This window comes from Pyrus communis, chromosome 12, assembly GCF_041283825.1.
Source record: "Pyrus communis isolate YQ-2024b chromosome 12, ASM4128382v1, whole genome shotgun sequence".
Taxonomy (NCBI): Eukaryota; Viridiplantae; Streptophyta; class Magnoliopsida; order Rosales; family Rosaceae; genus Pyrus; species Pyrus communis.
The window spans coordinates 24,777,911-24,792,342 of record NC_142576.1 but is presented as its reverse complement, the minus strand read 5'-3'; the positions used below and the strand labels follow the sequence as shown (position 1 = coordinate 24,792,342).

The following is a 14,432-nucleotide window of genomic DNA, read 5'->3' as shown; positions in this document are numbered from 1 at the left end:
ATTGATTAGTATATAAAAAAAATATATAATAAATATAAAAAGAATTGCATTAGATTGTGCAAATATTTTGACGTGAAAGTTGCAAGTGGCCATCGACATGATATATTTTTTTTAGTCACAATCGTCCCCGCAATCAAGTTGAGGCAGGTCAAACCACTATTTGATTTGCAATTGGTTGATCAACGTTTACCTTGGACGCAATACATGGTACAGGTTGTGCGATTCCAGGGTGTCCTTCGCTAGATTGAGCTTATGCAGGGTGGCAAGGGTTCACCACTCTCACACGAGTCACAATGTAACATGTACTTATTTATTTATATTATACTCTAAGTTCACGAGATATTGATATTTTATCCACTCATTATACATTGGATTAGCAACACAAATTTTACGGTGTTATTATCACACTAAAAAATAAGAACGCTTTGAAGGGAAATAACGTAATGAGTTACATTAAATCATGCAAATATTTGGAGATAAAAAAGAAACGGCCGTATTGGTCTCGTAACCTACACTGCTATCGTTTCTAGCAACCAAAGCGTTTATTTCATGTATTTCTTTTCTAATATTTGTTGGGACGCTCACAATGATCTTGGACCCAATTCATTGGAATACTTAAGCACCGCCATTATTAGCTCTGCACTTGACTACTCAGCGTCTACTATAGACACAATACATAGTACCAATCTGTGCAGTTCCAGGCGTCGTTGTTCGATTGAGATATGCAAGGCTGTGAGGAATTCAACTGCCCTTTATCGAGTTTTAGCAAATTGAATCATTAAAAAAAAAAATTAATTAGGCCATTAACAAATACTAAGCAAAGAATTGACTTAAACAATCCATAATAACAAAAGAAACTGCCAAAATAAAAAGAGGAAAGTGTTATTCTTATATTTATTTTTACTTCTCACATATCTTTGTTAATTTTTTGCCATTGATCTTCTTCAATTCATTCGATTCGACGGTCAAAAGTTGAGAGAGATGTGTGAGAAGTAAAAATGGGCGCATGAGAAATAAAAATGGATGTATAAATAACACCACCCTATAAAGAATAAAAACGCTTAAAAGGGAAATAATGTGAAGAATTATATTAAATCATGCAAAAATTTGGAGATAAAAAATAAATAGATAGCCACATTGGCCTAGTAACCTACGTTGTTGTCGTTTCTAGAAACCAACCCCTTCACTAGTCTTTATTTTCCAAGATTTGTCGGGAAGCTCACAATGATATTGGACCCGATTCATTTGAATGCTTAAGCACCACCACTATTTGCTCTGCACCTAGCTACTCAGCGTCTGCCGTAGACACAATACTTATTACCAAATTATGCGGTTCCAAGTGTCATCGCTCGATTGAGATATGCAGTGCGGCGAGGACTTTGACCGCCTTTTATCGAGTTTTAACTAATTGAATCATAACCTAATTGGTTCATTAAGAAACACCAAGCAAAGAATTTTTTTTTTAAAAAAACCCATAATAACAAATGAAATTGTCAAAATAAAAGGGGGAAAGTGTTATTCACACATGCATTTTTATTTCTCACGCATTTTTATTAATTTTTTTCATTAATATTTTTTAATTTATTTAATCAGACGATTGAAAAATAAAAAAGATATGTGAGAAGTAAAACTAGATATATATATATATATATATATATATATATATATATAACACTATCCTAAAAAGAAACAAGATGCAGTGAATTGAACCCCACCTATCTAAATTCTCATGTACCAAAATTAAAAAATAATGCATGTATCTCAACATAAAAAAGTTGATAAAATCACTGGATCCACTACCTAATTGTCCAAACGAAACCCAATAATTAATTACGCCAAAACCCAATTAAATAGTCCTAATCACGGACAAAAAGAAAGAGAAAAATTCTTCGAGCCCAGCGTGTGAAGGAAAACAAAACCTTTTAATTAAATTAAAAGAAAAAGAAAAGTTAAAAAATTAAATTAAAGAATAATTACGATTACACCACCGAATGAAACACCACCGCTTTCGCTTTTTCTCTCTCCGACAGTGGAAATTCTAGAGAGAGAAACTCAGACCTTCTCTGTGGAGTCCTCTGAGTCCTCAAAGCTTTATTTTTTTCAAAGATGGCGGGTTTAAGAATTTCTAGGGTTTTGTGACGAACCGATTAGTCCCAAATCTCGATGGAAATGCCCGGTAGGAGATCCAACTACACGCTTCTGAGCCAAGTTCCCGACGACCAAGCGGCGGCGTTTCATGAGACGGAGAGCAAGAACAACAAGGGGAAAGTCGACAGAGGGTTCGATTGGGAAACCGGAGCCGATTTCCGGGCGAATCAGCAAGCGAATCGGGCCGGCAACCCGTACTCGTCTGCCGGGTTGCAGAGGCAGTCGAGCGGCAGCAGCTTTGCCGAGAGCTCGATTTCCGGCGAGTACTACCCTCCGACCCTATCCACCGCCGCGGTCAGTGAGATCGACGGGTTCGGGTACGTGCCGGACGATGTGTTCAAGGTTAGTGGTGGAGGGGGTGAATTTCGAATGAAAGGTGTGGATGGAGCTGTTACGGCCACTGGTGGCGGCGGCGGTTCTTCTTCAGGGAAGAGCTGGGCTCAGCAGACTGAGGAGAGTTATCAGCTGCAGCTGGCTTTGGCTCTTCGGCTTTCATCGGAGGCTACATGCGCCGATGATCCTAACTTCTTGGATCCAGTGCCGGATGAATCGGCTTCCAGGACGTCCAGCTCTGTTGATGCCGTATCGCATCGGTTTTGGGTAAGGTTTATTCTGCTTTCTATGGCCAATCGATATTGTTGAGGTGCTATGTTTCATCAGATGAATGGTTTGCTGCCTTGCTTTGTTAATTGAATCGGTCTATATATATATGCTTATTTGAGCTGAGTTCTTAGCTTATTGTGTGGAAAATGTTGTAGACTGCTTAATTATCAACGGAATGGCTGGAGCGATTTTGGGTTTTTTGTGAAGACATTATGCATTGCTCAATGGCATTTGAATTCATAAGCTGCATTATCTCATTGGCCTTCCAAACACCGGGTTTGAATTTATGCACGCCATTTTTGTCCCCAATCCTATCTGAATCCTATTGAAGAACTAACCTTTATCTCAAATATCCAATTATTGCATTCTTTCACATGCTTCACACCAAACAAGAAAAGAATGTTTCCGATTGATTAGATTTTGTTTACAATATAACGTATTGGTTGAGCAAGCAACTGATAACTGAAGTGTGTATGACCTCAGGTTAACCACGTGGGCAGTGCTTACATTGTATGATGTATTCTATTTCTAAAAAAAAAGGTGTTATGAAAACTGCTTGATCCTATGTCAGATTGCATCTCCGTTTATGAGAGCATCACTAAAGCAAAACTGATCTACTAGAGTCACAAAACTGTTATGAAATAGAAGATAATTGGTAATGAATTTGGTAATATGCTGCATATTTTGGTCTGACCTTACAGTAACTAGGAAACTAATAAGTTCCTGTTGAGGCTGCCAATGATTCGGGATTCACACAGTAAAATCGGTTGTCATTGAAGTTAGGTTAATGTAATAGCTATAACTGCAGTATAGTAATATGTATACGTGTACATAGGTAGGGATGGAGGAGTTTTCTCTTGTAACTGTTGATTTTTCTTGAGAAAACTCTTGTAACTGTTGATTAAGGGAAATGATGTTATGAGAACATTACAATTTACATGTCAGATATCTAACAAGAGATAATTTGTTCCATTTTCTTTCTTCCCAACCCAAAATTTTTCAGAAGGCTAATGGAGTTTAAGAATTGCTTTTGAACAACACTGTTCGTACAAATGGTTTGTGTTTTGTGGTGATAACTGTATTAATCCTTTCCTATTGATATGATGTGCAACAGGTGAATGGCTGTCTGTCATACTTTGACAAAGTGCCTGATGGATTTTACCTAATTCATGGGATAGATCAGTATGTATGGACTGTGTGCACTGATCTGCAAGAAAATGGTCGTATACCATCAATTGAATCATTAAGGTCGGTTGATCCTGGCATTGGTTCAAGCATTGAAGTGGTTTTAATTGATAAACGTAGTGATCCCAGTCTAAAGGAGCTTCAAAATAGGGTTTTAACCATTTCCTGTACTTGCATAAATACAAAAGAGATTGTAGATCAGCTGGCAAAGCTTGTGTACAGTCGCATGGGGTAAGTCTTCTGAATCTTCTGTCCATTTCTTTCTAGGATATCTATGTCTTCCATTCATATGTAACTGAATTTTATTGCTATCACAAGGGGTTCATCTTCCGTAGGAGAGGATGAAATTTTTTCCATATGGAGGGAGAGCAGCGATGATCTGAAAGATTGCTTAGGATCTGTAGTTGTTCCAATAGGCAGCCTTTCTGTTGGCTTATGTAGACATCGTGCCTTATTATTCAAAGTAAGGCTCCTATATAATTTGATGTATTTACTTTCCTTGAAAGAAGTGTATTTAGCTTGGTAATTGTTTATTTGATAATAAATAAACAAAATTTGTTGTTTTTTCTTCTTGTTAGTAATATGAAGTTTTCTGCTTCTGGTTTGAAGGCTTAGTTTGATAAAGAACACAGAAATTTAACCTTGACATATATACTAGTGGCAATCTTTGTCTGTTAACTACTGTTCTTCTGATCCATAAGTTAATATTATTCTTTGTTCATTTGAGAACAGTATTATACTAACAAGCTACATGTCTATCTTTGAAGGTTCTAGCTGACACAATTGATTTACCTTGTCGAATTGCCAAAGGCTGTCAATATTGTACAAGGGATGATGCCTCCTCTTGTCTTGTCCGGTTTGGGTTGGACAGGTATGCTATTTTTTTATCTATTGTCTCTATCAATAGTTTGAATTAGCAACGCAGTTTACTTTTAGAACTGCCTGGTGCATAACTGCAAAATTATTCAAGTTACGCTTCAGTAAAAAGTTATTCATCATATTTGTATCTGTTTGAATTTCTTTGTCTATGCCTTTAGTTTTCTGTCCTTCGTCAGCCGTTGCCACCTTCCTGAACAAGCCCGAGCTGTTCCCCCTTTGTGTTCAAAAAATTATATAGGAAAACGGGCATGGTCAAATTAGAGTTAGAGAGAATATTTCTCTATTTGGAGAATCAAGTGTGTCCCAAATTTCATTTCCATGTTATCAAACTGGTGGAAACATCTGATATGGCGTATTTGTTTCACTTCAGGGAGTTTTTAGTCGATTTGATTGCAAATCCAGGCTACTTGCGCGACCCTGATTCCTTGCTCAATGGCCCATCATCCATCTCAATTTCTTCACCACTGCGCTTTCCAAGACTAAAACCAGTTGAACCTACCATTGATTTCAGGTTACTGGCTAAACAGTATTTCTCAGACTGTCAATCGCTTAATCTTGTGTTTGATGAAGCTCCTGCAGGTAATTCTTTGATTGTCAAAGCCATGATATATAGTATATATTTACAAAAAAAAAAAAAAAAAAAAAACTCAGAAATGCTGATAATGTACATAGAATTGGTGTTGTATGAACAATTTATTAATATGATCAATTGTTGATTTGTTTTATGACAATTTTTCTTGAATAAATACAATTAGGTATAGACATAATTATAGGATGCAGGTACAGTATGGTGCAGAACTGAAGATACATTGATCCCTAAATCCTAAAAGAAAAGTTATGGTTGGATGCATTATTTATATTATGATTACAATTGGAGTACCTGTTATAAAATATGCAAATACACTTGTGTCCATCTCTATATCCATACACACATCCATTCACATTTTGAGACATACATTTAATAAATCTATTGTACAGGCTCTTACACAATAAATAATCTTATTTATTCTAAATTTTAGTTGCCTGAAAGTAATGCAAGGACGCCTTCCCTAGAACTTGCTACATACAAGAACTTTGTATGACACCCTTTGCACTGAAGTAGTACATCAAAAGGATTAGTATGGTGGCTTCATTTAGTTTAACCTCTTTTAACTCTTTTTTACTGATTCTTTGGGGTTAGGATAGATGCATGTTAATGTCAGATAACTGCAGATGGTTTTGAGATTTTTAGAATGGAAAATTGAATGTTTATGATCTAGTAGCAAATTAAAGAGCTTTATTTTCTGTTATACCTTTGCACACGGTTCAAGTAATGGTGGTGCCGATTAGGTTTGCATTGGGGTCGTATAAATTGGCAGTTATCTATTAACATGACTCCAAATTTCCTCGTCTGTTTACCCTTGGCATATAGAGTTCTAGCATTAACTATGTTGTGATTATGTTTACATTGAACTGTAAATTAGTATTCATCAACAGCTCTTTTGGACTTTCATTATCCCGTTAAGCCTGTACCTATAATTCTAAGTTATAACTATTTTACGGTCTTGTCTATATTTTGTCATGTAAATTAGCATTCATCTGTCATGTCGATTGTAGTTCACCCATGGTGTTTTCTCTCATCACAGGAAGTGCTGTTGATGAGGACAATATGTATCCTAAACACTTTGATAGGAAGAGTACAGAGGGAAAAAACCTAATTTCAAGTCTCAGTGGTGACACCTCTGCACATGCCAAAATTCCCCGGACAAGTGGTGATGATAGAAATCCCCAGTTGTTTAATCCTCTTCAAAATATTTTGCACACACCACCTGTGGTAAATGATCCAATCCCTCTAAAGTGTATGCCACATGTAGGGCATAGAGATGGTCCAAGGGTGGATACAATTACAGACTCAAGGTTTGTTGAGGGTGTTCAACTGGTTCCTAGTAAACCAAGTAGAGAGCTCGGGTTCGATATAGAGGATTTGGATATCCCATGGAGTGATCTCATTATAAAAGAGAGAATCGGTGCAGGTATAAGTAATATCATGAACATGAAGAGCTCATATGCCCTTGATGTACTTAATGCAGTTCATAAAAGTTAGTTTGAGGCTGTAAAAAATAACATTGCGCATTTGCAGGTTCTTTTGGAACTGTTCATCGCGCTGATTGGCATGGCTCTGTAAGTACCTAATCTATTTACACTCTGCCCTCATTACTTCTGAGATAGCCATTTATTCATAATACTGATAAAACGTTGTACATTGAAGGATGTTGCTGTGAAGATTCTAATGGAACAAGATTTTCATGCCGAACGCTTTAAAGAATTTTTGAGTGAGGTACATGATGGCAGAACATTTGGACGCATTGAGATTTTTAAGTACATAATTGCCTTGTACTTTCTTTGTCTTGAATTTGAGATAAGCTTCACGTCTTTTGTCTGCTAGGTTACTATAATGAAGCGCCTGCGACATCCAAACATTGTTCTCTTTATGGGTGCAGTTACCAAACCTCCAAACTTGTCCATAGTCACAGAATATTTATCAAGGTTTTTGTAATGTCCTCTTTTTGCACCCCTGCCCACTCTGCCACCCCCACAAATAGGAACTTTCATATGTATTAGACATTTATACCATGTCAACAAATTGTTTAAAGATCTGAATTGTCGGCTGTTAATTGCAGAGGTAGCTTGTATAGGCTTTTGCATAAAGCTGGTGCAAAGGAGACATTGGATGAGAGGCGTCGCTTGAGTATGGCTTATGATGTGGTGAGTATATGAAGACTACCTGTTCTTCTGTTGCCTCTTATTCTTCTTTTTCAGTTTTTATATTTTAGTTTCTATTCATTGTGTTCTTGTACATGATCTGAAATTTTTCACAGGCAAAGGGAATGAATTATCTTCATAGACGCAAACCTCCCATTGTTCATCGTGATTTAAAATCTCCAAATCTGTTGGTAGACAAAAAATATACAGTGAAGGTGAGGATCCCCTACAGCATTTAGTTTGCTTATGCTTTGAGCGTTTGGAATGGACCATCAATTTTCATTTAATTGGTTTCTGAGCATGGTGAATGATCAAACTGCTGCATGATACAGGAGTTTAAGTTTTGCTGCCATGTGCTCGACTTTAAGCACTTTTATGCGTTTGAAAATGAACATGACTTAGTGCGCCAGCATTTGTTTACTTACTGCATCATTTATATCATTTTTCATGCCTGTTTTGTGGTTTAGGTTTGCGACTTTGGTCTTTCCCGTTTGAAGGCAAACACCTTCCTCTCCTCAAAATCAGCTGCCGGGACTGTAAGTTTTATTTTAAATTAGACAAACAACCTGGAAGTTACAATTTTATGGTGGCTTTGCTGGAAATTGAAAATTCTTCTCTATTTTCTTTAGCCTGAATGGATGGCACCAGAAGTCCTGCGTGATGAACCATCAAATGAGAAGTCAGATGTTTACAGTTTTGGTGTAATATTGTGGGAACTCGCAACAATGCAACAGCCGTGGGGTAATTTAAACCCAGCACAGGTTTGTGTTATGGTGATTATGCTCTTGTGGGTTAGTAAAATGGAAATAGGGATTATCTTTAGACCTGACGACTCTGAAAATGTCATAATGATATATAGCCTTTCTATTCTATGTTGCGTAGGTTGTCGCAGCTGTTGGGTTTAAAAACAAAAGGCTTGAGATTCCACGTGATTTGAATCCTAATGTGGCAGCTATAATTGAGGCTTGTTGGGCCAAGTGAGTTTGAGACACTAATTCAATATTTTAAACTGAGTTTTGTATACAAATTTCCCTGTTTTCTCTAATAACAGATTCATGCTGCAGCGAACCCTGGAAACGACCTTCATTTGCTATTATCATGGATTCTTTGACGCCGTTGATCAAAGCTCCCGTCACTCAACCTAGTCGTGCAGATATGCCATTACTTACCTGAATGGGAACGAGTCTTATTCATGCACATAGTACAGCATTCGTTAGAGAATTGATGTGTGGCGTGGATGCATGCTGTTCATAGTCTCGGGTATGGCCATTACCTTCAATATGTATTCTTAGTTTTGGTTTGTGGTCAATTTCCTGTACATTGAACTTGTATGCATAAATGTCTGATGCGTGTTCTGTATCAACCGGTTGCAGAGCCATTGTACATTTCTTCTCTTATCGCCAATTAAGCATTTTGATTCGTTAACCTAATGAAGGAAACTATGAGTGCCAACAGTGTCTGCATTGCCGTCTCTTCTCTTCTCACAGAAGTCTACCAAAAACCGTTCTGTCTCCTCGTCTTGGGAAAGTTGTATAATTTCTATTTCGTAATTTTGTAAAAGAGCGTTACTAGAATCGACTACATCCTTCCCAGCATGGTTTGTCCTTGCCTTTACAAAATGTGAAAGCTAGTCTTTCAGTTAGAAGCTGGTTTCTGCTGTTGCCCCACTAGTGAAATTGAAGAAAACGAAATTACAAAGTGCCCCAAGTGCACGAATCTGTTAGGAGGCACGCCTCTGTAGTGATCCAGTCGTCGACAAATTACTATCTTTTTTTCCCTCCTCTTCTCTATGTTTTAATGTTTCGGTCACCCTTGTGTTACATTTGGATTGCAGATCTTATTCTTATGTCAAAGTTAACCGATAAGATATGGGTATCGGAAAGCCGGCAAGTTTTAGAGAGATTTTCCGGTATGGTAATGCCGCCGATGATGACAAGCAGAGAAATCGGCAGCAAAGCTTTTCTTCTGTAATTTGCATTCCGAACCAATAAACATCATGCGATGCGTTTTTAATTCTTTTTTAGCTTTGATTAGACTTAAAGCATACCAAAAAAGTCTGCAAATGGAATCCACTTTGGTCAATTTATTAATTAAATGTAGGGTGTTACATTATTATGTTGAAGCTTCCTTTGCTTTTGCTTGTTGAATTATGTGATGTATTCGATGTACCTGACCAAAATATTATTATGAAATTCGACCCCCCTTTTGTCTTTTTGTAAGTTAAATTTTAGTCATTTGAATTTACCATTTTAACCAGCTTGTAAGTTTCAACCTGAGCTGCCATTGCATGTAGATGTGACAAATTAAACCATTGAGTTGTATGGAGACATATTTAGCTTAATTTTACTTCTTACGTGGACCACAAAAAAATTTTGTTTCTTCTTTTAAGAAATAGTGACTTATCTATTTAAACTCAATCTTATATCCAGGCAAGGCCCTACTTTTTAAATTGATTAAGTGTATTAGCATTTCTAAATAGTCATAATGTGTTGTATGATTATCACGATTTAAGTTGTATTTTTGTTCACTTTTAAGTAGAAAATCTTTGGTTCGAATTTTGTAAATAACAAGTCTCATAATAATTATTATATCTCATTCTTGTATTAATAAAAAAAAGGTTTTATATCCTCACTCCCTTTACTATATAAAAAGAGGTGTTTTATGTAAAAAACAATATTAAGCAAAAAATATTTTGTAAGCTCTAGTTAGTTAACCACATGACTCCCAAACTCTTAACCAAAAATAAAAAATAAAAAAAAATAAAAAAAATAAAATAAAGACTCCCAAACTAATTACATTAAAATAAGTAACTTACACCCATTTATTGTTCAAATACCTATGAGTGGTGCTATCTATACATCTCTCTCAATTATCAAACGTTGGATTGAATTAAGGAATCAAAGGAAAGAAATTAACATAATTTGTTTCCTCTACAAGTCTTTTTTTTTTATTTTTATTTTTTTATTTTTAAATTTGTTTTCTTCACCACTTAGTATTAGGGTTTAACGATATTGCTCTTTATTTGTAAGCGAGAAGTTGTTGTAGATTGATTTTCGCTAAAGGTGAATTTGAACTATATTATTATGATTATTACAGTGTGAAGCTTAGCTCCCGAACCTTAGATAATATTGTTTGTTTAAAAAAATTTATTTGTTTTGTTTACAAACATGGTGACGAAGCATAAATAGTCTCCGTGTCTTTAAATCAATCAATAGGACGTCGAAACGCTATCACTTGTCTCCCAAATCGAACCCTGATCAAATCCCGCATCCTGATTGGTCCTCCCCGCTCCCTTCATCCCCAAGTATTACACAGCGACCCACCGTATCATTTTCAAAAATATATACCAAACCCCACCAAAGACGCACGCACGCGGCACGCGGTCCGGACAAAATATCAACGGACAAAATATCTCAAGCCCACTGGGCCCCCTCTGGAACAGAACGACCATAACTGATTTTCAAAACAAGCGTTGCTCCCCGGAAACTTCCTCTCCCCCCCTCTCTCTCACTAGGTCGGTGCTGAAACGCTCTCAAATTGCAGGGAGCCCCACATGGATCGGAGGTGGGATGACCGAGAAGATGACTGCTACAGTAGAAAAACCTCCACCGCCTTTGACCGCTCTCTCAGGAATTTTACCGAACACCTAGTCGGCGTAACTATTCGACCCCCTTATATGCCCACTCCCGCACTCGCCGAACCCCCCATTTTCACCCACCCACCAGAACCCACCTCTCTCTCTCTCTCTCTCTTACCCAGTTCACTGCCATTGACAAAGAGTGAGAATTTCGTTCCATGGACCCAAAAGACGAGAGCCACCCAAATTCTCCGCCAATTTCAGCTGGATTCGACCCGGAATCAATTGGGTTATCGGCATTTCGATCGGAAATGCCGGAATCGTTAATGGGTTCTCAGTCGATTCCTTCGTCCACTTCTCCTCTGATGGAATTCGAAGCCTTCTGTTCTGTAAACCCATTGGGTGCTTTCGACTTCACTGAAAGAGTTTCAATTCCGACGTCGTCTATGGGCGGCGGCGATGCGGAGGACGTGGTTGCTCCGCCGCGGCCTCTGGAATGTCTGCAGGGCACTCCGGTGCCTCCGTTTCTGTCCAAGACTTTCGATTTGGTAGAGGACCCATCGCTCGACCCGATCATATCGTGGGGCTCCAGCGGCGGCAGCTTCGTGGTGTGGGACCCATTGGAGTTTTCCAGGCTCATCTTGCCGAGGAACTTCAAGCACAAAAATTTCTCAAGTTTTGTGCGGCAGCTTAATACTTATGTGGGTATCTTGTAGTAGCACAACCTGTATTGGCTGCTATGATCTGTCTGTAAATTTTTTGTTTGTTTTTTGTTCTTTAATTCTTTTGTTTTTTTTCTTCTCTGTGTTTAAATCTGTTGTTTGTTGTCTGAATTGGGTTTGATGAGGTTAATTTTGTATAGATGTAACCGAGGCGATTAGTATTTCTATTAAGCTCGCGATGTAAGACTCTGTAGGAGTTGGTGTTGTATTCTTAACTCCCAATTTGTTGTATGTGTAGAGATTCTTATGTAATTTACCAAAATGAAATAATAAAAGGATTCATTCCATGGAATTCTTGACGATTTTATTATCGTTTTCCAATAGTTTACGCAGGTGAGTGAAAGAATGAATTACTGCTTTTATTGTTCTTGATGATGGTGATGATGGTTGATGATGATTGTTTATGATGATGATGGTTTAGGATAATGGTGATGAAGTTGTTGTTGTTGATAATGATAATGGTTTCTGTGGTTCTACCTTAACCGGCATGTAATCATCTCTCGGGATAGTATAACATGCTTGTAAGGATTGTCTTTATCATGAAACTTAGTATAGTGAAGGTAATGGAAATGGTAGAGGTGTTTATGCTAGAGGGCGTTTTTTTATTGATTTTGTAGTTAGGATCGTCCTCCGAGAAAAACATCTTCCCCTCTGACTATGTACTGGAGAGGGGAGTTCATCTTCTGCAGGTAGACGTCAGGTTCCTTTTGAAACATGTTACTGCAAAAGATTTTAAGATCTCCACATGTTATCATCTCAACTGCTCCCCTTCCCCTACCACTGCTTGTTAATGCGGATTGTATTGCGAGGTTCAGCTGTTCATATGCATGAAAGTTGATGGCTTTCCATTGTCTTCTGTGATAATTTGTTTACTACTTAAATAATCATATCTGTCTTTTGAATTTGATTTCTGTACCGTTGCTTTCCCATTCATTCTTGAATTATTTTGGGTATTGTATTCAGGGGTTTCGTAAGGTTGACCCAGATAAGTGGGAGTTTGCGAACGAAGCTTTTCAGAGGGGCCAAAGACATTTGTTGAAGAGGATCCAGAGACGCAAGTCACCTCAGTCTCTCCAAATCGGGAGCTTTATCGGGCCTTCCGCGGAAGAAGGAAAATCTGGAGTGGAAGGTGAGATAGAGATGTTGCGGAAGGAGAGGAGTGTGTTAATGCAGGAGTTGGTTGAATTGCAGCAGCAGCACCGGGGCACAGTTGACCATATGAAGGTAGTGAATCAGAGGCTACAGTCAGCAGAGAAGAGACAGAAGCAGATGTTTTCTTTCTTGGCCAAGATGCTTCAGAACCCGGCATTCCTAGCCCGACTTCAAATAAAAACGGGAAAGGAAGATATAGGCCCTTCAAGGGTGAGGCGGAAATTTGTTAAGCATCAGCAGCATGAACTCGGTAAATCAGATGCCGATATGGAAGGCCAGATTGTGAAGTACCAGCCTGCTTGGAGAAACCGAACCACATCCTCCACAGCCCTGGATTCGAATCCAGTTCCTTTTGAACAATCTCCTGATTATCTTTCACAAGTTATGACAGGAAAACTGGGTTTAGGTTCAGTAAGCACGCCATTCCAATTTGCGGATCCTGCACTAGATGAATTAGCAGCAACACAAGGATTTCTCAAAACACCAGAGCAAGAGGGTGAAGGGGCATCAAGCATGGCAACTGAAGATCCTTTTTTCAAAGGGAAGAGTGTTCTGAGCCCACAACAAGAGGCTAATCCGGAGCGTTATGTCTCTTTCCAGGAGGATTTGGCGAATGAAAGGACTTTTCCGGAACTCTTTTCTCCAGGGATGGAGAGCATGATCAAACAAGAAGACATATGGAGCATGGGTTTTGGTGTCAGTGCTGGTATGTCAAGTTCTAGCCATGAGTTATGGGGTAATCCGGTCAACTATGATGTGCCAGAGATTGGAGTCACGGGCGGATTGTTAGATGTCTGGGATATCGGTCCCCTGCAAGAAGCAGGAGGCTCAGGCATTGATAAGTCTCCAGCCCATGATTCTCCATTTGATGAGCCCGAGAGTTCAGCTGGGCAGCCGAAAGAAGATGCATCTAAAACTACTGATCCATAGGGCTGCATTAGCTGCCCTTTCGGATCCTAGTCATTCTCAGTTGCAGGGGTCTATTATATGGACAATTATGAATGATTATATTAATTTGATATCAAAGTTTCATTCTTTCTTTATTATCCGCTGTTATTTCTTAATCTTCGATTTCCACTGTGACATTTGGTTGTTTTCGTAACTGTACTCGTTCATTTCATAAGTTGCATTCCTTCTAGTTCTAGGCTACATTAATCTCGTAGTTCTGTCGCTAGCAGATAACTTTGAGCTATGAAAATGCAGGTCTTTATCCTCTCGAAGCACAGCTCACTTCTATCGGAACGTGGCATGAGTATCGGATTGCCCATTCGAGCTCGTGGAAGTCCAGAAAGAACTGTTTTAAGTTTTAACAGGTACAGAAATTAGGTCAGTCTCTTAAATTTATTCTTTTTGTTGGTCTGCCAACTTTTAGCGGCACAAATTTGACTTCAATCTTTTCGACTTCATTTCTCCAGTTGGGGGTA

General features: G+C 38.3%; 2 protein-coding genes across 6 annotated transcripts; both read left to right on the top strand.

The window, feature by feature from the left end:
• Positions 1-1,959: 1,959 nt before the first annotated feature.
• LOC137744875 (serine/threonine-protein kinase CTR1) lies at positions 1,960-9,776 on the top strand. Of its 4 annotated transcripts, none has more exons than XM_068484685.2 (17): positions 1,982-2,748; positions 3,866-4,167; positions 4,255-4,399; positions 4,704-4,807; positions 5,186-5,394; positions 6,441-6,566; positions 6,669-6,827; positions 6,935-6,975; positions 7,064-7,132; positions 7,241-7,341; positions 7,476-7,560; positions 7,674-7,772; positions 8,025-8,093; positions 8,187-8,318; positions 8,440-8,534; positions 8,622-8,817; positions 8,931-9,776. In XM_068484685.2, exons 1-16 carry the CDS (start codon positions 2,164-2,166, stop codon positions 8,728-8,730), a joined length of 2,430 nt encoding a protein of 809 aa, XP_068340786.2. In that variant the 5' UTR covers positions 1,982-2,163; the 3' UTR covers positions 8,731-8,817; positions 8,931-9,776. The 4 variants fall into 4 exon arrangements, with proteins under 4 accessions (XP_088538075.1, XP_068340785.2, XP_068340786.2 ...); XM_088681950.1 differs by having other exon boundaries at positions 1,987-2,748; positions 9,392-9,776; XM_088681949.1 differs by having other exon boundaries at positions 1,960-2,748; positions 6,441-6,827; positions 9,392-9,776.
• A 1,230-nt stretch (positions 9,777-11,006) lies between these two features.
• Positions 11,007-14,051, top strand: LOC137745577 (heat stress transcription factor A-3-like). 2 transcript variants are annotated; one of them, XM_088681577.1, is made up of 3 exons: positions 11,205-11,835; positions 12,474-12,545; positions 12,820-14,051. In XM_088681577.1, the coding sequence occupies exons 1-3, from the start codon at positions 11,353-11,355 to the stop codon at positions 13,936-13,938; spliced, it is 1,674 nt and encodes a 557-aa protein (XP_088537703.1). In that variant the 5' UTR covers positions 11,205-11,352; the 3' UTR covers positions 13,939-14,051. The 2 variants fall into 2 exon arrangements, with proteins under 2 accessions (XP_068341650.2, XP_088537703.1); XM_068485549.2 differs by lacking the exon at positions 12,474-12,545 and having other exon boundaries at positions 11,007-11,835.
• The last annotated feature ends 381 nt before the right edge of the window (positions 14,052-14,432 follow it).

What these genes read in the sequence shown, in the direction of transcription:
- LOC137744875 (XM_088681949.1), top strand. Translation starts at nt 2,164, where the DNA reads ATGGAAATGCCCGGTAGGAGATCCAACTACACGCTTCTGAGCCAAGTT. An exon ending in ATCGTGCCTTATTATTCAAA is followed by an intron (nt 4,400 to 4,703) that starts GTAAGGCTCCTA and finishes CTATCTTTGAAG; the next exon opens with GTTCTAGCTGACACAATTGA. An exon ending in GTTTGATGAAGCTCCTGCAG is followed by an intron (nt 5,395 to 6,440) that starts GTAATTCTTTGA and finishes CTCTCATCACAG; the next exon opens with GAAGTGCTGTTGATGAGGAC.
- LOC137745577 (XM_088681577.1), top strand. Translation starts at nt 11,353, where the DNA reads ATGGACCCAAAAGACGAGAGCCACCCAAATTCTCCGCCAATTTCAGCT. An exon ending in TGCGGCAGCTTAATACTTAT is followed by an intron (nt 11,836 to 12,473) that starts GTGGGTATCTTG and finishes TTGATTTTGTAG; the next exon opens with TTAGGATCGTCCTCCGAGAA. An exon ending in GGGGAGTTCATCTTCTGCAG is followed by an intron (nt 12,546 to 12,819) that starts GTAGACGTCAGG and finishes TATTGTATTCAG; the next exon opens with GGGTTTCGTAAGGTTGACCC.